Here is a 21,772-nt window from a genome sequence, read left to right as displayed (position 1 = left end):
TTCCCTGCAAGAGAATATATTGCTAACATCTTAATAATTGCTAGAGATAATGGCATGTGCTGAAGATGTGTTTTGCTGCAATATGACAGATAATCTGACTGGTCCATTAGGGTGAAGAACGTAATGATTTCTACGTAATTAATGATGATAACAAATAGCTGCCAGAAACTTTTAATGGAAATTGGTACATCAATGCTGTCTATCTGAGTTAAAAAAGGAAAAAAATGTTACTTGTCATAAAATATTTACTATTTAACTTGGGCTAACTAACATCACAAAGCTGTGTAAAGCAGTGTTCCCCAACCCTGTCCTCAGGGCCCACCAACAGTGCATGTTCTGTGGAAATCCTCGGAGGTAGGTAATCAGCTCTGCTGAGACACCAATTACCTCACCTGTGCATGTTTGTGGTTTTCTGCAAAACATGTAATGTTGGTGGGCCTTGAGGACAGGATTGGGGAACACAGAATATTTTTTCTGAAACAGGGCTCACGCTTATTAAATTCACATGCAATTGCAAAAACATGCTTTCTGCAGATTTAATGTATCGCCAGGGACAGATTTCTGGAAGGGCCATAAAGGCCCGAACCTTGAGCGGCTGCAGCCCAAGGGGGCACCTGAACATGAAAGAGGCGTTGCTACATATGAAAAAGGGGAGCAACACATGGAAAAGTGAAACTGATGCCCAAGGGAGAACTGTTCATGAAAGGGGCTGCTTTACAAGGAAAAGTGAGCTGCACATGTAATGGGAGGGGCCACTGCTGCACAAGAAAGGGAAGTAGCAACATACTTGGCCTAGAGGGACAATAAGTATAAATCTGGCCTAGTCCATGGCATCACACTGTATTTCTGATTTTGTATGATTTTGCATTTTGCAAATTTACTGTGTTTAAAATTTGAATGGCGGGTCTGTTTTTTTGGTTTTCTTTAGTTTTTTTGTGGACAAAGAGGCATTTGTGTTTCAATGCAAGTCAATGGAATGCAGAAAATGTACATACAAATTCACATTTTGTATGAAAATTTGCATGCAATTTTGAAGTTAATTAGATGGATTTTCATGTAAATTAACTGCATTGGTATTCAAGGAAAAATCACAAATCAAAATTTTGCATACAAACACATATGAAAACTACAAAAAGGTGCATAAAAATTTGCAATTTAAAAAAAAAAATCGCAAACGCAGAATTGTTTTAGACAAGTGTTAGATTTGCAGAATCAGCAGTACTAAATTCTGTCTGGAACTAGCAGAGATCATCTTAACTATATCAACTTTGACAGTCGATTTATACAGTGGGATGCAAACGTTTGGTCAACCTTGTTAATTGTCATGATTTTCCTGTATAAATTGTTGGTTGTTACGATAAAAAATGTCAGTTAAATATATCATATAGGAGACACACACAGTGATAATTTGAGAAGTGAAATTAAGTTTATTGGATTTACAGAAAGTGCGCAATAATTGTTTGAATAAAATTAGGCATCCCACTGTATATTATTTAATTTCAACACAGAAGAAAGCAAGCTCTTGACAGCTAGAAGATGTTTATTAAAATGTTGACTGTAATGGATTGCGGAAATGCCGCCGCGCGGTCTGGCAGCGGGGCGGCTGTCTCCGCATTCAGACCGGCGGTTTCCGCACAGCAGTATGTGTCTGGTCTGCCTGGGCCTTCTAGTGCACACAGATGGAGAGCTACGCGCGCGCGCTAGAAGGCAAGCCCTTTATGCCAGTAGGAGAGCGATAAGCTGATCAGATCGATCAGCTGATCCCAGCGCGTTTACTGATTGGCTGAGTGGCGCAGGGTGGCGCGGAGGAGCGCTGCAGTATATATAGATCTTGCTGGTCAGTCTCTGGTTGTCTGCCGTTGCGAATACTTACGTGTGAGCACTCAGACCTCAGTCAGATCCTACAGTGTGTTAGAACCAGGTGGACCTGGGAATTCACACTTAGCCAGATTACTGCTGTGTTATACTTTAGACCAGTTCCGGGGTGTTGAGACCAAGGACCTCACACCCAAGCTTAGGATCACTGTGTCATTGCTGTGTTATACTTTAGACCAGTTCCGGGGTGTTGAGACCAAGGACCTCACACCCAAGCTTAGGATCACTGTGTCATTGCTGTGTTATACTTTAGACCAGTTCCGGGGTGTTGAGACCAAGGACCTCACACCCAAGCTTAGGATCACTGTGTCATTACTGTGTTATACTTTAGACCAGTTCCGGGGTGTTGAGACCAAGGACCTCACACCCAAGCTTAGGATTACTGTGTCATTGCTGAGTTATTCTCTAGACTAGTTCCTGGGTGTCGAGACCAAGGACCTCACACCTCAGACTAGGACTGTGCTTTATATCTGTTATGACTATTTGCTCTGTCGACCTCTCTCTTGCTTTCTGATTCGGTACCTCTGCATATTTGCCTACCTGTTGCCAAACCCTGCCTGTACCCGATTACTGAATCAGCCTTCTGTCTCTGTACCTTATCTGCTCGTGTGTTGCCGACCTGGCCTGCCCGACCCTCCAGGCTGTCACTCATCCCTTGAGTGCTCAGTCTATCTGTACTAGCTGTGACACTATTCCACCAAGTGTCAGTTAGCTGTTAGGACTCCTGCTCCTCAGAGAGTCCGGCCTGCTAGCAGCCAGTGGCCTCTACTCCTCTGGAGTCCCCTGGCTGCAGTACAGTCTATTATTTGATCACCAAGTATCACTGGTTGCCAGGTTCTCTCTATTCCCTCTCTCAAGGAGATAGTCCCTGCACAGCCGAGGGCCACCTGCCCCTCAGGTGGTTCCTGGCCGAGCTGCCTGTGTCTCCCGCCTCACGGGAGATAGCCTACAGTTACACCAAACACTTATACTTCATTAGGTGTCCAGAGGTTAGTCATACTTGGATTATTGGTGATTATGCAGATCCATAATCAAGCAGTTTTTGCCTACTGCTGATGGTCTCCTGGCTTTTTTTTTAGTAAAATTTGGTGGGGGGCTAGCATCCACCAGGCCCCTAGACTCGTCCAGGCCCTAACTGCCTAGGTTTGCCTTGTGTATGATCCAGCTCTGGCTATGGGTTGCATATGTTAGCCATCTCTTGATTGGAAAAAAAATTTTTGTGCTAAATTATGTGCATATCCTGGTTATAAAAAAAAGAACGGTGGAGCCTTTTAGAGTAGGATGTAATTCCTCACTTCTGTTCTGACTAGAGCTGCACAGATTCTCAGTTCTACTCTGCTCACACTATAGATTTACAATTGCTAAACCTGCACATGTGCTGCCATGTTCTGTAACTGATATTAATTGCAGGTGTCACTCCGTTGGATTAAAGCTTTGTATATACTGTCATCAGCTCTGTCAGCTCATCCTTCTAATCACTGACACATATGAATTACACAGGTACTGTAAAGGAATGAGTGCAGATAAAGCACAGTCTAATTTACCATGGAACCTGTGTAAGTTAGATATGTCAGTAATTCGAGAGATGAGTTAGAGACCATGATTGCCATTAATCTTTGCAGTTCTCTGAGTTCCTGCCACAGGTGCAATGCAGTAAAAATGTTCTGCTGGGTATACACATAAAATGACTCCTTTTTCCCTTGTTAAAGTGATTTGAAAATATGAAAAATATCTAGGGAATTTTGCATATGTACCGTATTTTTTGGAATATAAGACACACCTAGATAGAGGGCAAAAATCAGGGGAAAAAAAACATCTAAACCTAAGTGCATCAATGGTTCAGGGGTGTATTATGAACCTTTAACCCCCCCCCATCTGTCTCTATCTAATCTACACTGCCCATCTACACTAAATCCTGCTACACTACACTTCACTTACCCCTGCTGCCTCCACCAACTGCACTTCGCTTCACTAACCCCTGCTACCACCACCAACTACACTACACTACACTTCACTAACCCCTGCTACCACCAACAACTACACTACACTACACTTCACTAACTAACCCCTGCAGCCAACCCAAACTACACTACACTACACTTCACTAACTAACCCCTGCAGCCAACCCAAACTACACTACACTACACTTCACTAACTAAATCCTGCAGCCAACACAAATTACACTACACTTCACCCCTGCTGCATCTCACCTGATCATGCTGCCGCGATCCTCTCCTCCTCCGCCTGACTGCCGCCATCCGAGGGTCATCCAAGGGTCCCAGCTGTGGTCATCCAGTATCCCAGCTCTTGAGTGTCCCAGCCGCCGGATCTTCTTCACTGCAGACTGCAGCCATGTGGTAATCACGCGGTGCCGCCCTGCCGACATCTTCCATAGTAACAGTTTCCTTTTCATAGTTACAGTGCCCCCTTCTGTGTGACGAGCGGCGCACGTGCATCGGGGTCACGCATGACATCAGGTGCACGCGCGCCGCTCTTCACACAGAAGGGGGCACTGTAACTATAAAGAGGACGCCGTTACTATGGAAGATGTCTGTGTGGCGGCAGCGTGTGATTACCACATGGCTGCAGTCTGCAGTGAAGATCATCTGGCGGCTGGGACACTCAAGAGCCAGGATACTGGATGACCGCAGCTGGGACCCTCGGATGACCCTCGGATGGCAGCAGTCAGGTGGAGGAGGAGAGGATCGCGGCAGCAGGATCTGGTAAGTATGTTTTGGGGCCAAAATACCGTACCTTTAAAATATAAGATGCACCCACTTTTCCCCCCTAGTTTTGGGGAAGAAAAAGTGCATCTTATATTCTGAAAAATACGGTAAGAGTGGTGCGAGATTACTTGCTGCTTATTGGTCAGCCTTGAAAATAAACCTGAAGTTAGTTTTTCATCTCCTAATTCATACCCCCCCTCCTCCCCACACACACAAAATATACAGTTAAACCATCAGGTTTGGGTGTTAGCACTGTATAAACCTCATATGCCTGTATATAACTTGATATTTGGCTGTCCAGGCTCCAATTGGGAAGGTATTTACTTACTGGTGCAGCCAAAAATAATAGCCAATCTAATTGGTTGGTGTCATTGAAAGACAAAAGCCTGGCATACACTTTCAATTTTGTTTGCAAATCACTGAACAATTTTACTACCTCCATGAAGTATGAGGTCAACAGATATTGAATACTATGACCCTCACACTACATGGATGTGGTGATTGGCCAGTCATAAATTCAAGTGTGTACCAGGATTAAGGGTGCATACATACATCCAATGTTGATTGGCCAATTTTACCACCTCCATGTAGTGTGAGAGCTTACAAACACAATCAATTCATAGTATTCAAAATCGATTGGTCCTCATACTGTATGGTAGTGGTAATATTGGCCAGTCATTGGCCAATCAAATTGTTTATGTATATCAGGTTTTCTAGAAGTTAGTGAAATCTGCAAATCATAAGCACAAATCATGAAAGATGGGGTGAAACAGATCTATAACCAAAAAGAGAAAAAAGATCTATCCTAACACAGACCAAGCTCAAACGGATCATCACCTAATTCCTACATGCACATGGCAACATAATTGTGAAAGTAACATTATTAATATACCAAATTATTAATATTGCTAACTTACAAGGTTTACATGCAACATGTCTACACTGAGTCCTATCTATCTACAGTCCCCTGACATGCTATACTACTGGCTTTGATATAATTAATGTTACTCTGACAGTAAATTAGAGTAAGCTTATAAACAGAGTATTGTTTATTTTCCCAGACCTTGGCAGAAAACCAGGAACTCAGGCAGCTTCAGCTGTTAGAGATGGAATATGAAAAATGAATCAAGATATATAAAATGTTTGACGCTCTCAGAGTTTTTTTTTTGTTATATATTGATATGTATAACTATGATTTAGACTTTTCTCTTTGTCACACTGCATAAGCCAGACAGATGCTAAGATAAGCATCTCAGGTATAGCCTTAGCAATGGATGTAGGGACATTAGACAGAGCATATTCACCCATTTTCATTGCCTGTTCTATAATGAATTGTATATGCCAATTTATTTAGCAATGTATTCATTTTCATAGGTTATAGTGACCGTATGGGTCTCACAGAATTTCGACTCCGCTTTCAAGTGTTGGCGGCACAAGTCATGAAGAAATATAACAATACATATGAACCTGTGGATGAGAGAAAGGTATAGTAGAACATATTAGAGAAATAATTAATAACATGCAGTATATTTTTGACTTTCACTTCTGTCAGAAACTGGGACCATCTATGACTGCTAGCAAACATTTTAGTCTTCTGATAGATTATTATTATTAATATTTATTGGATTTATATAGCGCCAACATATTACGCAGCGCTGTACAATAAATAGGATTACAGAGAATGATAACAGGTCTGCTGTGAAGAGCACTGCTGGAGGTTTTCATCCATTCCTTGTGGAGTCCAGCTGTGGCGATTTGCCGGAGAGGCTGAGGGGTGGCCAATACCCCTGATGCGCAGACGGGCCCTGACAGGCCGCATCATCTGGTGAGTCGTTACACATTGGGGGGGAAGACACTGGTGTGTCAATTATACCCGGATGAACTATATGCATTATCTCTGTGAGATCAACTAAGACAACAGGAAGTGTTTTAACTCCTTATATCTGCAGGACTGGACTTTTGAGTGCTTATCTGCTTTCTGACTGTGCTTATAATATTACTGATAGCACTCCACTAGATACTCTGGTGTACTGCGTGGAAGTCCTGATATTATATTGTTTGTTTGGTCTGCAAAGCGCTTATGTACTTTTGTTTTTTAATGATAACAGGGGTGACAGCACAATACAGGTAATAGACAATAGATACAACAATACAGGTAATAAGCAATACGATACTCAACACAATGTAGATAGTAATACAATGCCAGATCATACACTGGAGAGGTAGTGGTAAAAATACAAATTCCATAAATCTGGGTAAAGTGCACACAGTCAAGTATGATACACAAGAGGAGAGGGCCCTGCCAATGGCTTACAAACTAGAGGGAGGGATTAGTGACACGAAAGGAGGGGGTGCATCAAGAAGTTCTTGGCAGAGAGGGTTAGGGTAGTGTTAAGTTGATGTAGGCCTCCTTGAAGAAGTGAGTTTTGAGTGCTTTTTTGAAGGTGTTGAAGGTGGGGGCAAGCCTGATGGGCAGTGGGAGAGAGTTCCACAGGATGGGGGCAGCTCTAGTGAAGTCCTGTAGTTGTGCGTTGGAGTGCGAGATGCGTGGGGTGGTTAGGTTGTTGGAGGAGCGAAGTGGGCGGCCAGGTGTACATCTGCTGACCAGATCAGAGATGTAGGTTGGGCAGGATTTGTGTATAGATTTGTATGCCAAACATAGGATCTTGAAGCTGATTCTGAAGTGAATTGGAAACCAGTGAAGGGATTTGCGTAGGGGTGTCGTGGAGACAGAGTGGTGGGAGGAGTAGATTAGTCTAGCTGCTGCATTCATGATGGATTGTAGGGGGCGATGCGGTTTTGAGGAAGGCCTGACAGGAGTTGGAGTAGTCCAGGTGGGGGATGATGAGGGCATGGACAAGGAGTTTGGCAGTGTCTGGGGTCAGGAAAGGCCGAATCTTGGAGATGTTGCGTAAATGGAAATTGCAGGCCCTAACTACGGTTTGGATGTGGGGGGTGAAGGAGAGGGCTGAGTCCAGGGTGACACCCAGGCGGCAGGCTTGTGTGGTTGGACAAATGATTGTGCCATTGACAGTGACGTAGAGGTCTGTTGGGGGTGAAACAGCATGGGGTGGGAAGATTAGGAGTTCAGTCTTATCCAGGTTCAACTTTAGGAACCTGGCAGACATCCAGGATGAGATAGCTGAGAGGCAGTAGGATACCTTTTCCATGGTGATGGTAAAGAGGTCAGTGGTATGGAGGTAAATCTGGGTGTCATCTGCATATTGGTGATAGTTGAAACCCAGAGAGGAGATGAGTTTTCCGATGGAGGCAGTGTAAATTGAGAACAGGGGACCAAGAACAGAGTCTTGGGGGACCCCAACTGAAAGTGGGATGGAGGTCGAGGAGGAACCATTGAAGGAGGTCTTAAAGGAGTGATTTGAGAGGTAGGAGGAGAACCATGCTAGGGCAAGGTCTTAGATACCCACAGATTGCAGGGATTGGAGAAGCAGGGAATGGTCAGCAGTGTCGAATGCTGATGAGAGGACTAGGAGGAGAAGGATAGTGTATTTTCCTTCAACCTTGGCAAGCGTGAGGTCATTGACGACCTTGGTGAGGGCAGTCTCGGTGGAGTGGGCTTGCTGAAATCCTGATTATAGGGGGTCAAACAGGGAGTTGGAGCCAAGGTAATGGGTCATGCGTTGGTGGACTAGATGCTCCAGGAGTTTAAAAGAAAAAGGGAGGAGGGAGTGTTTTGCCTCACAGAAAGGGTTTTTAAACCCTCTAACTTCGCTCACCACCGCAGTGGGTAAAATGAATTGCAGCAAAACATGAGGAAAGGTTCAATAGTAATATTTATTGAGCTACAATCCTGTTATAATAATTATCTAGGCCTGCAGAATAATAGTTACATTGTATTTGAGTAATTAGTGAGCATCAATATTATTTTTTACCAAGTATTGCAGCACCACCTAGAGAAGATCGGGGGACCTCAGCGACCTCGGAGGGGAAATACCTGGTGACGGCATGTCTGCTTGTCCTTCGAGAGTCCCAACTCGAAAGTATTTTCCCTCCTTTATATAGACAGAATTCAATAACTGCGCAGGCGTAGAACATGTTTCATCAATGCGCCTGTGCAGATAAGGGTGCGTGATCACCATGTGCTTGTATCAGTGCCCTTGTGCAGACAAGACACATGATGTGTGATCATAACGTGCTTTAGAAGCATCACAGAACACGTCTGACTATTGTTGCTTATGTGAGAACTTCGCACAACATCTCATATTTTGACTAGTGTTGTAGATAGCAACATTCTCATGGTCAGTTGGCCATGAGAATGAAAAAACATGCTATTTTGAATTAAAATAACCGCCAGTAATGTAATGAACTATCATAGAACATCCAGTACTTATAAAAGAAACAGTAATCTCTTATCAATTAATCAGACATTCATGTCACTTTTGTATCCCAGGGAGATAGGGCGGTAGCTGGATGGAAGTGAGGGGTCTAGTGAGGGTTTTTTAAGTAGGGGAAGTACAGTGGCTTGTTTGAAGTCAGAGGAGAAGTTGCCCGTGAAGAGGGAGAGGTTAAAGTGGACCTAAATTAAAAATACAAGATTTCAGAAATAAAATCTATTTTCTAAATTATAATAATAAATAGCAGCCTTTTTTCAGCTGCATGATGACAAATATAAAATATTTTACATTTATTGGAGGAACCCCTCTCTTCCTTTCATATTGCCGGCATATTGCTGGCAGACTGGTGGAGTAGGAGGTATTCGGCAAAGGAGGAATTGCTAATGGCTGCCACCTGTATAACCCTAGATATGAAAAGAGAAGGGTGAAAAGCATGAACTGAAATGCTCATAGGCTTGAAGGAGTGTTTATTTATCTTTGTATGTGTCAGAGTGGTGCAACTAAATATTTTAAATTAAAAAAATGTTTGGTTTGGGTCCGCTTTAAACAGAGAGGTGAGGACAGGAGCCAGAACAGGGAAGTGAGGACAGAGGCAGTTGGATGGCACAGGGTCTAGGGGGCTGAAGGTGGCAGGAGAGGTGGCTAGGAGGTGACTGACTTCATCCTCTGTGATAGAAGTAAAGGCGGTGAGTGGTCGGTGGGGTGGGGGAGAGGTATGCGGGGGAGAGGAAGAAGTGGTGGGGTGGAGGCAGGAGATTTCCTGTCAGATGCTGGCTATTTTGTTGGTAAAGTGGGTGGACAGATTCAGTTCTGGGAACCACATTACAAAAAAGATATTGCAGTTTTAGAGCAGGTGCAGAGACGAGCAACAAAATTGATACGTGGGATGGAAGGTCTCACTTACCAAGAAAGGTTAGATAAACTGGGTTTATTTAGTTTAGAGAAAAGACGCCTTGGAGGGGATCTAATTAACATGTATAAATACATTAGAGGGCAATATAATAGCTTGGCGGATGAGCTTTTTGTCCCTATGCGTTCTCAGAGGACTAGAGGACATGATCTGCGCATGGAGGAAAAACGTTTTAGCCATTTATTTAGGAAAGGGTTCTTTACATTAAGAGTGATTAAGATGTGGAATGCATTGCCGCATGAAGTAGTTATGACAAATTCTATACCTGCATTTAAAGGGGGCTTAGATGCTTTCCTTGCATTGAAAGACATCCATGGCTACAATTACTAGGTAATGCCCAATGATGTTGATCCAGGGATGTTATCTGATTGCCATCTGGAGTTGGGAAGGAATTTTTTCCCTTTTGGGTCTAATTGGACCATGCCTTGTAAGGGTTTTTTCGCCTTCCTCTGGATCAAGTTCTGAAAGAAATGGAGACCAATGGTTGGTGGTAACGAAGATTGAGGCTGAAAATTGCTTCTGACAAAGATCTGGGACCAGCCTGCCTCCTGAAAGAAGTGTTAAACATATAGCCATGCTGCATTACTTACAAGATTCCCACCACTGCAATATATCACTGGTCCTTTCCTTTTCCAGTTTATTGCACCTCTCCCTCCCAAACTGATCAACCAGCTCCTGGTGGAGATGTGACCAGAGGGACAAGTGCCTTTAGTGTTGTGTGTGTGTGTTGGGTGGTGGTAGTGGTCTAACGCAATCCTGAGACAGTACTGGAGCAAAAAACAGGGCGATAAAATGTGCTAGTGCAGTGTCTGGAAGACATCAAAAACTGTTTACCAACACCTGGATGGTGGGATCCCTCATATTGTCCATAGCCTCAAAAGTACCCTGTTAGTTACTTACCTACTCCAGGGGTGTGTTTCCCCAGGCTCAGAATCACTGGCCTTGTGGCCAACACTCTCATTGAACATGTTCCCATTTTGAAGATATGGATAAGTGTAGTCTATATTCTTTTTGTTTGCTTACAATAAAGTAAGTCATTATGTGTAACACAAACACATTTTAAAACCGTAAAACTACACGAGCAGATATTTGTACAACAGCAAAAATAAGCAGTTAAACTTTATGTTCATTGAAAAACCCTCCCCTGGCAGTTATAAAAGCCTTACACGCCATCTGCAGTAGGATGGCTATTTTTAAAAACTCAGCTGAGAAATATTTCCATTCTTCATGCAAGAATCATGGTAAGACATCAGCAAAAGCTTTTGTTTGGTTATAATTACATCAATTAGACTTGTGTATGATAGGAATAGTTTATAATTGCTTTAATGGATTTACTTCAAACCTTTTTATTGATTTAATGGACAGGATACAAAGTAAAGTTACAATATGTTGGAGCAGATAACAACATTGAAGCCACATAGGGGACCATAATTCACAGAAGTTTCATCCAACAGGAGCAGTGGATTGTTGACAATGCCATTGTAACAAACTTGCCTAGCCAGCATTCCAGGAACCAGCCAAAACAGCTGGCTTCTCTCCTTGGGCTAGCATAGTATTAGATTCCACTTGATAGAGTTAGTAGGAGGTATTAGGAACATGCAATAAAACATTGAGTTTTTGAGAAAATCAATTTAAAAAAGTTCAAAGTAAAATGTTTTTTTAAACTCGGTAAAATGACATATTGCTGTGGTACATTTTAATATATACTGAGTTTTGTGTCTTGTAAGACACAATAAGATGGACAGCTTGAGGCCTCCCAAACCCCTTTAACACCTTCACATCCATGCAGGCTGCTATAGCGAGAATAAGGAGCTGGGAGTGCGTATTGCTGCACACCTTAAACGATATCAGCCCACATGGTACATGATATAGGGGGCTCTGAGACGGGTAGCAATACCTGTCCCTCTACCCCACTTCTGGTGCTAAGGAGTAGGTATGAATACAGTGGGATGCAAAAGATTGGGCAACCTTGTTAATTGTCATGATTTTCCTGTATACATCGTTGGTTGTTAGGATAAAAAATGTCTATTAAATATATCATATAGGAGACACACACACAGTGATATTTGAGAAGTGAAATGAAGTTTATTGGATTTACAGAAAGTGTGCAATAATTGTTTAAACAAAATTAGGCAGGTGCATAAATTTAGGCACCACAAAAAAGAAATGAAATCAATATTTAGTAGATCCTCCTTTTGCAGAAATTACAGCCTCTAAACGCTTCCTGTAGGTTCCAATGAGAGTCTAGATTATGGTTGAAGGTATTTTAGACCATTCTTCTTTACAAAACATCTCTAGTTCATTCAGGTTTGATGGCTTCCAAGCATGGACAGCTCTCTTTAACTCACACCACAAATTTTCAATTATATTCAGGTCTCGGGACTGAGATGGCCATTCCAGAACGTTGTACTTGTTCCTCTGCATGAATGCCTTAGTGGATTTTTAACTGTGTTTAGGTTCTTTGTCTTGTTGAAACATCCAGCCCCAGTGCAGCTTCAGCTTTGTCACTGATTCCTGGACATTGGTCTCCAGAATCTGCTGATACTGAGTGGAATACATGCGTTCTTAAACTTCGACAAGATTCCCAGTCCCTTCATCGGCCACACAGTCCCACAGCATGATGGAATCACCACCATATTTTACTGTAGGTAGCAGGCGTTTTTCATGGAATGCTGGGTGGTTTTTCCTCCATGCATAACGCCCCTTGTTATGCCCAAATAACTAAATTTTAGTTTCATCAGTCCACAGCACCTTATTCCAAAATGAAATAAGGCTTGTCCAAATGTGCTTTATCATACCTCAAGCGGCTCTGTTTGTACTGTGGGCAGAGAAAAGGCTTCCTCTGCATCACTCTCCCATACAGCATCTCTTTGCGTAAAGTGCACCGAATGGTTAAACGATGTTCAGTGACTCCATCTGCAGCAAGATGATGTTATAGGTCTTTGGTGCTGGTCTGTGGGTTGACTCTGACTGTTCTCACCATTCGTCACTTCTGTTTATCTGAGATTTTTCTTGGTCTGTCACTTCAAGCCTTAACTAGAACTGAGCCTGTGGTCTTCCATTTCCTCAGTATGTTCCTAACTGTGGAAACAGACAGCTGAAATCTCTGAGACAGCTTTCTGTATCCTTTCCCTAAACCGCGATGTTGAACAATCTTTGTCTTCAGGCCATTTGAGAGTTGTTTTGAGACTCCCATGTTGCTACTCTTCAGAAAAAAATAAAAGAGGGAAACTTACAATTGACCCCCTTAAATACTCTTTCTCATAATTGGATTCACCTGTGTATGTAGTTCAGGGGTCACTGAGCTTACCAAGCCAATTTGAGTTCCAATAATTAGATGTAGAGGTTTTGGAATCAATAAAATGACAACAGTGCCCAAATGTATGCACCTGCCTAATTCTATTGAAACAATTATTGCACACTTTCTGTTTATCCAATAAACTTCATTTCACTTCTCAAATATTACTGTGTGTGTCTCCTATATGATATATTTAACTGACATTTTTTGTCATAACAACCAACGATTTATACAGGAAAATCATGACGATTAACAAGGTTGCCCAAACTTCCGCACCCCACTGTAACTGAACCCATACCTGTGTGTAGGCCACAGGTTGGTGGCTTAGGGTGGAATGTTGAAGCACACTTTAAGATCATGTGGGCCCCCAGATGTCCACCACCCAAGTAAAATGAGTACAGGGGTATTGTACCATCTTCACAAGAGTTAAAGTGTAAATGAAAACACAATAATGAAAAAAGACCTTCATCCTAAACGAGCAATGAATATTTACCTTTAATTAATGACCCCACACAAATATTCTCTATGGTCTTGATTGAAAACACCCCCCCCCCCCCATCCCAGTTAAATGGCTATAGGGTTGTTGAGGTATCCCTTATCCATTTCCACAACAGTTAAAAAGAAGTAAAATAATGAAGACACCACACAGAAAAAAAGTTTTTTTTTTAGTATTCTAAATTAACAATGGCACCCCCCCCTCCCACACACACACCATGAGCATAGGCACCTGTTGCACTCCTGATGCTAACTAATGAAATCCTCCATCCACAGGGAGCATTCTGTCAGCCTAGGTTGATATATGGACAGCATCATCATCAAAATGGCTGTATGCACCATAGTGACAATTAAGCAAATCTTAGCAGTCTTGTGTTTATTATGATATATGTAATAACTACAAAATCAGGTGTTTCCTACATTGAAAACTGCATTTCCAGTTGTTCAAGATCTTGGAGCAGATGCTATAAAGCAAAGTTAAAGTAAGATGAGCTTACCTACAGATCAGTTAAACTATCCATCATATTAATGGAACAATAGGTCCAAAAGGAGCAACTTCCATTTGACCCTGGAGATGTTCCTCTTGACACTCCTAGCAGCAATACTAGTTTAACATTTTCAGAGCAGAGTGCTTAACCCTTTCTTGAGACTTCTGGAGGTGCATAAACTATGCAAAGGTTTAGTGGAACTTAGAGGTTTTGTGGGTATAATACCTTATTAAAAGGTCACTGAAGCCAACCAAAAAAAAAATGATTTTTACTCACCTGGGGCTTCTACCAGCCCCCTGCAGCTGTCCGATGCCAACACAGACTTGCTCCAATGCTCCTGGCCCCGCTGACAGCCACTTCCAGTTTCGGCGACAGGAGCCGACAGGCCTGGGTCCCTTTAGGTTCAGAATAGTGTTTGGCATCAGAACAATGGGAGTTAAGCCAGGTTTTGAGAGATAATTATATTAAGAAGGGTGGGTGGGGAGTACAAACAATTCAAAAAGCATGTATTCTGTTATCACAGCTTCTCTTTAAAATGACCCTGTTGTGAGATGACTATGAAGGCTGCCATGTGTATTTCCTATTAGACAATACATAGCACCTGGCTGTTTTTCTGGTTCTCTGACTCTAAAGTTGGCCACGCACAATACAAATAAAAGATCCAATTGTACAAGAATTTGATAAATATGATCGGTGGTAGCAAATCAATTGAAAGGTTTTTTTTCATTCATTCGAGAAATCTGATTGAACTTCCTGTTTTTATTTTATAAAAGAATATCGGAAGTGTTGGATTTTTCTGATCAATTTATATGAAAATTGAATCGTCTGTGGTAGATTGACAATTTCTTTATGTACAAACCCAAGCAACTTTGCAAAGTTTTCAATCATTTTTATTATAACTGAGGAAAATTTTACTTGTGTGTGGTACATTGTACAGATATTTGAAATTTTACAATCAGTCAGGAAAATTGATTGCTATTATTGAATTGAAAAGATATTTAACATTTGTGTGGTGTGTGGCCACCTTTATACTTTAATCCAGTGACCCTGAATGAGTATGTAAATCAGGAGCCCTCACCAATGTTTGACCACACAAGTCACATTCTATGGTTCAGACTCTGAAGAAGCCAGAAAGATCAATGAGACAGCTAGGCATCTGCCATTGTTGACATTAAGAAAATATACAAATATAGCAGCCTTCATATACCTCTTACTTCAGGGTTACATTGCAAGTTAGCATGAACTAAATGCCCATTCAGAATGGCAGAGGAGATGTGCATTTCTCTTGACCCAACATTCTTTTAACGAAAGACATGAACGGTTACAGCCCCATCTTTGCAAATATACTCTGGGCCTTCTATATGTTTTCTCCTAGGTGATATTTTCACTTTCACTTAAAATTACTTTTAAGCAACCAGAAAGCAAGAAATTACTTAGAATTATTTGGACAGTACTTTTTCCTACCTACTTTTTGGTACCTTTTCAATTGCTGAGTGCAGAAAACAGACGATTAAGAAATATCTCCAAGGAGAAAATATAGAACATAGAAAATGTGAATTGAATAAGGGCCGAAAATCTTGGTAACCTTAATAATGGCACCAATTTCAAAGGGCGCCCTATTCACATCAAGGCAAATCTTTTCTCTATAGGCGCCAACTGTATAAAAAGGGGGCCACATAAATATAAAACAACTGTATGATTTGTAAAAGGGCACCACGTAAAAATAAAACAACTGTACTGTTTGTAAAAGGGTGCCGCGTAAATGTAAAACAACTATATTGCTTAATTTTCCAAGAAATACTGCGCTCCAATGGGGTAACAGATTCACAAGTTCAGGGGATCGCAGTTACATAAGGTTCACTCCACCTCAATCAGAATACTTGGATCAATCACTGCGCATACTTCTTTAGCCTGTAAAATCATAAAAAGCACATAGTGCCCAGTACTGCTAAAATCAAGCTATGGTTAACACCCCGTGTTGCACACCTGGGGGTAGTGCCACCACCTTATAGGGGAAACTCAGCGGGTCCCCCCCTCCGTGCTTGCACTCACCAAAAGAGCGTCTTACTCTATTGCATATCAAACATATGATCCACACTCCTTTGCCAGCCAAGGGGAAGTAGACAGTTTGTCAAGCGTAAATCCGTTTAATTAATAAAAGACATCTCGTAGGCTTACAGTTTGCAGGTTACGGCTCCACCGCGGACAAACAGAGCCGCTCGCTCCCACTGTATCTCCCTACTTCCGGGTGACGTCACTACGCACCTCCGACTCCGCCCTACGCGTTTCGTCACACTCCGTGACTCATTCAGGGGCTCATATTATATATTATATTGCTTGTTATCTTTAACTTTTATGTCCATACCAACTGTATTGATTACAATAACCCATTATTTAACAAATGATCATTTCTAAAACTATTTTTACTTAAACTGTTCTTTATGCTTTCTCAGACAAAAATTACATTACAGTAAATGTACATTTCAACTTTTTGCACCACAACAAGCAGCTTCCATGATTCTCACCTATGTTACAAATGATTGTTTTTCAACAAACTTACTTAAACTTATAAATAAAATGAAAGTCTATTTTTAGGTTTTGACTCCTAAATTAAAAATCATATTGATTCCATGTTAAATCAAACCAAAAACAATCATATTCTAATTTATATTACACAAAGAAAATAGGGGATTAAGGTTAGGTGCCCCCTGGGGGGGGGGGGGGGGTAGGTTTAAGCACCACCAAGGGGGACTTAGGGTTTAGGCACCACCAAGGGGGTCTTAGGGTTAGGCATTACTAGGGGGGTCTTAGGGTTAGGTACCACCAGGGGCATCTTAGGGTTAGGCACCACCAGGAAGGGGGGTCTTAGGGTTAGGCATCACTAGGGGGGCCTTAGGGTTAGGCACCACCAGGGGCATCTTAGTGTTAGGCACCACCTGGGGGTGGGTCTTAGGGTAAAAACAAAATACATATATCCAGGCACATCGCATCTAGTTAGGACATTAAATAAGTTAAGGAAAGGGAGGTGCTGAAGGGGGTGTGGCTAGAAAACAGCAAAAATCTATTAACCCTTCGCACTCTCACATGCAAATGTTCAAACAAATGCATTCACAGATTCACTCATCCAGGCACAACTGTTATCCCTACAGCTAAGTTAACAGCTGGGGTTTTAGTTCACAGAAGAATGCATTCTTATACTTAGTCACCTATACTGCGCAGAAGTACCCAGGTAAACATAGGTGTCCTAACTCTGGCCCTGTAACATGCATAGTGCAGACATGGGTAAGTCTCCACCAGGGGAGGCTTTTGTGTGAGATTAGGGAGAGGTTAGGTTATAGTAAAATATCAGTAAGTATTAAAGATATTTTACTATATGAATAAAGTAGTACAATATCAGTAAATTAAACAATGTTTTATAACTTTTACTGGTGCTTATTTTAGTAAAACTAAAAATAGCAGTTATAATTCCAAAGTTTCACAAGGTCACTAAATGGACCACAGACATTAATGTACTGCATATGTGTATAATTAAGAGAACCTACGTACATTGCCCTAATTACACTTTACTTATGCACTTATGCCTATTCGAATGTTGATAATGGGGAAACTCTTTATACACTTAATTTCTCATGTAATATTGGTATTGTATGGCACATATTCATATTGGCAATTATTTTTATCCATTCCCAAAAGGATCCAGCATGCGTATTAATCTTTCTTTCTTCTTCATTGAAAATGTGAAATTTATAAGCAAACACCCAGTGAGAAATACAGCGGATAAAAAGCCTATTCATTGAGCCCTATGAATAATTTAGGCAGAGCAGAGAGGGGAGAGCAGTCATCCCATGAAATAAGAGATTTAGCATGCAGGTTCCTGTAGCTCTGACTGGAATAAATACGGGAGAAGGGATTTAGTGTTCCATCGGAGGACTATCGCTTTTGTAGCAAAGCAGCAATTCCTGCTGCTTGACATCAATATTGAAATGGATATATGATTATTGATGGCGGCTTCTGCATATGTGTTCAGTGATATTGCTTTTTCTAATATCTCTAACTGCACTCTAGATATATCAAGCTATGAAAATGTCCCTTCTTGGGATTCTTAATGCACTGAACACACGTTTGCTCCAGCAGCTCTCTAGAATGATGGCTGGAGCCATCCTCGGAATAGTGGAAGTGATGGTGCCATAGGAGAGTGTAATCTGCATTATTTTATGATTTACAGCTCATTATGTGAAAGGAAAATGGTTTTATGGTAAAAGTGCCCTATATTTCCTCCTGCTGAGGGTTAAACAAAGTGAGCTCATTTTGCTTCTCTTTGGCTCTGGAGATCCATCTTGTTTCTGAATTCTAGCACCAGTACAATTTAACATTCATAGAGAATTAATACCTAGTGAGCAGCTGATCTTTTCTGAAAGAGCACATTATAAAGACTGAGAATAGTACCAGGGATGAACTATGCATGGCGATATCATTTCTCACAAATGAGGACATAAAACTGAATCAACGTGCTTGTTGAGTTGCTTCTAATTTTGTTAAAGGGATCCCGAGGTGAGAATTATATGGAGGCTCGCGTATTTATTTCCTTTATGTTAACAATGCAGTTACCTGGTAGTCCTGTTGATCTTCTGGCATATACAGTGTCTAATGCTTCATACACACTTGAGATAAAATTCTTTGGAAAAGGCAAGATCACAGACCAATTTTACCCCCTTCTATGTAGTATGAGAGCCATAATCTACACAGTCTATTCTATGGAGATGCACTCCCCATCAGATAAAATCTTTGCAAGATGCTGCACACACAGATGCTGTACACACTCAAAAGATCATTATCTGCAAAAGATCTATTCCTGCAAAAGATCCATTCCTGCAAAACGCATTCATAGTCTATGAGATCTGCAGATTATCATACACACCTTGTTTAACAGACTTCATCTGCATATCTGGCAATCATCTGCAGATCTGAAAATCCATCCTGGTAGATCTGATCTGCAGAAGATTGTCTGTTAAACAAGGTGTGTATGAGGATCTGCAGATCTCATAGACTGTGAATGCATTTTGCAGGAACGGATCTTTTGCAGGAACAGATCTTTTGCAGATAATGATCTTTTGAGTGTGTACATGCATCTTTGTGTGCAGCATCCTGCAAAGATTTTATCTGATGGGGAGTGCAGCTCCATAGAATAGACTGTGTAGAGTATGGCTCTCATACTACATGGAAGGGGGTAAAATTGGTCTGTGATCTTGCCTTTTCCAAAGACTTTTATCTCAAGTGTGTATGAAGCATAAGTCAAAGCCCTGGAACAAGCATATGACAAATTCAGTAAAACCTAAGTCAGCTGAGTCAGAGTACCTGATCTGCATATGCTTGTTTGCTGTCTATGACTAAAATTATTAGAGGCAGAGGATCAGTAGGACTGCCAGGCAACTGATATTGTTTAAAAATAAATAAATATGGCAGCCTTCATATCACTCTCACTTTGGGCTCCCTTTAAAAAGCAAACCATTCAAAACATATAGGGCTTGATTCACTAAACCGTGATAACTCAAATATCACACCTTATGAAAAGATATCACACCTTATGGAAAGATATCACACCTTATCAAAGTTATCACATCTAATGGAAAGATATCACACCTTATCAAAGTTATCACACCTTTTGGAAAGATATCACACCTTATCAAAGTTATCACACCTTTTGGAAAGTTATCACACCTTATCAAAGTTATCACACCTTATGGAAAGATATCACACCTTATCAAAGTTATCACAACTTATCAGAGTAGCATAGTGAGTGCTACGAAGCCGCAGAGGCTCAGGGTAGGACGATTGCCATTGTCAATTAGCAGGCATAAGTTCATAGCACTCACTATGCAACTCTGATAAGGTGTGTTAGCTTTGATAAGGTGTGATAACTTTGATAAGGTGTGATATATTTTCATAAGGTGTGATATATTTTCATAAGGTGTGATAACTTTGCTAAGGTGTGATATCTTTTCATAAGGTTGATATCTTTTCATAAGGTGTGATATCTTTTCATAAGGTGTGATATTTGAGTTATCACGGTTTAGTGAATCAAGCCCATAGAGTTTGTAGATAGTGTTATCTATGTGCAGTTACCATAAGGTAGGTACTTTTTGTCTATTCTAAATCTTGTGCCTACCCTGAATAGGACTGCTTTTGGAGCTCTACTCTGTCTATGCTGGAAGAAAAGTCAAGCATTAAAAGCACTAACATTGTCAGCTAAGTTTCTGTTACTGTTTTGTAAAGCACATATGGGTCAGCATAGATCTCCAAGCATTGCAGTAACTACTGATCTGTGGTCTACATTGAGAATTTTAATTTACACCCTTTAGCATTGCAACCCCTGTTGGTAAAATCTTATGATTCCTGTCTTCTGCTCCCTACTTTGCTTTTACATCTAGGCTTTGATTCCATCAACCTTGCTTTTCAGTTTCTCCTCAGAACATAGTCTCATATTATCTATAACATATATTTTCAGCACCAAACTATTTAAAAGATAAATCATCTTATAACTATGATGTCACATACCTGGGGAGTGTGACTTCTCTGTGTGGCTAGATGGGCACAGGCCCGGAGGCCAGATGGGCGCTCAAAGAGTGCGTTTGGATAGTGTTGTCCGATGCAAGGTACAGGTAGAACAGTCAGCAGACGTAGTCAGAGATAACCCAGAAGTTCGTAATTAGGTAAACAGTCCTAGCCAGGCGAGGCACAGGAGTGAAAGACAAAAGGTTGGCCAGAGTATTGCCAAGATCAAAAGCCAGAATGTCATTTCATACAGGTTAAAGGTGCGTATATATATATATATGTCCAACTTTTCCGACCAGCTGTCGTTCAAACCTGTTGGTCGGACGACAAGTTGGACGTGTGGATGCCTAAATGACCAACTGATAAGAGGCGGTTTGCCCGATTCGTCTGGTGGATCCGTTGGGACTATATTGGGCAAACGACTTTCAAGTCACTACTTGTGTACAAATGACTTCTAATCATTTGCCCAACTAATAGATGTTCAAACATATAATTGTTTGATCAGTCGTTTAATCTAGTCCATTGTTCTGTCCAGTCCATTGTCCATTATCAAGTTGGTTAAATGACAGGAAAATTAGGATATCAGCCGCTTTGTTGGTCAGTGTGTACAGGACATTTAAACGACTTGTTGTTTGCACTTCAAGTCGTTCATATGACCAGTTTAAATGACAATCAGGCATAAAGTTAGACGTGTGTACGCACCTTAAGGGCCCTTTTCCACCAGCGCGTTTGCGCTGGCTGAATCGCAAAACCGCAAACCGCTAGCGATTTTACAATCGCTACGGTTTGCTTTTTAACATAGGAATCGCGGTAGGTCATTTCCACTACCGCGATTCGCTTTTGTCGGGAACGCGAACGCGCGGCGGAGAGATAATTGCCGCGATTTTGCTATGCAGTGCATAGCATAGCAAAATCGCGGCCGCAAACGTCGGGGGAATCGCCGGTTTTGCGATTCAGCAATCACTAGCGTTCAGCATGAACGCTAGCGATTGCAGGTGGAAAAGGGCCCTTAGTCTCTCAGGAAACTAGGCCACAGGAAACCTGTTGTTCAGGCAGTGAGCAACAGCAACTGA

The 21,772-nt window shown here is 41.5% G+C and overlaps 1 protein-coding gene across 1 annotated transcript in view; it reads left to right on the top strand.

Annotated features, from left to right (window-relative positions):
- The window catches only part of LOC137525416 (unconventional myosin-XVIIIb-like), a 508,546-nt gene that overhangs the window by 20,329 nt on the left and 466,445 nt on the right, over positions 1-21,772 (top strand). The window contains exon 3 of the mRNA XM_068246531.1: positions 5,976-6,085. Coding sequence (XP_068102632.1) covers positions 5,976-6,085 — 110 coding nt within the window. The remainder of the gene's footprint in view (positions 1-5,975; positions 6,086-21,772) is intronic.

Source organism: Hyperolius riggenbachi, chromosome 1 (assembly GCF_040937935.1).
Source record: "Hyperolius riggenbachi isolate aHypRig1 chromosome 1, aHypRig1.pri, whole genome shotgun sequence".
NCBI lineage: Eukaryota > Metazoa > Chordata > Amphibia > Anura > Hyperoliidae > Hyperolius > Hyperolius riggenbachi.
The sequence above is the reverse complement of the archived record's forward strand: the minus strand, read 5'-3'. Positions and strand labels throughout refer to the sequence as shown.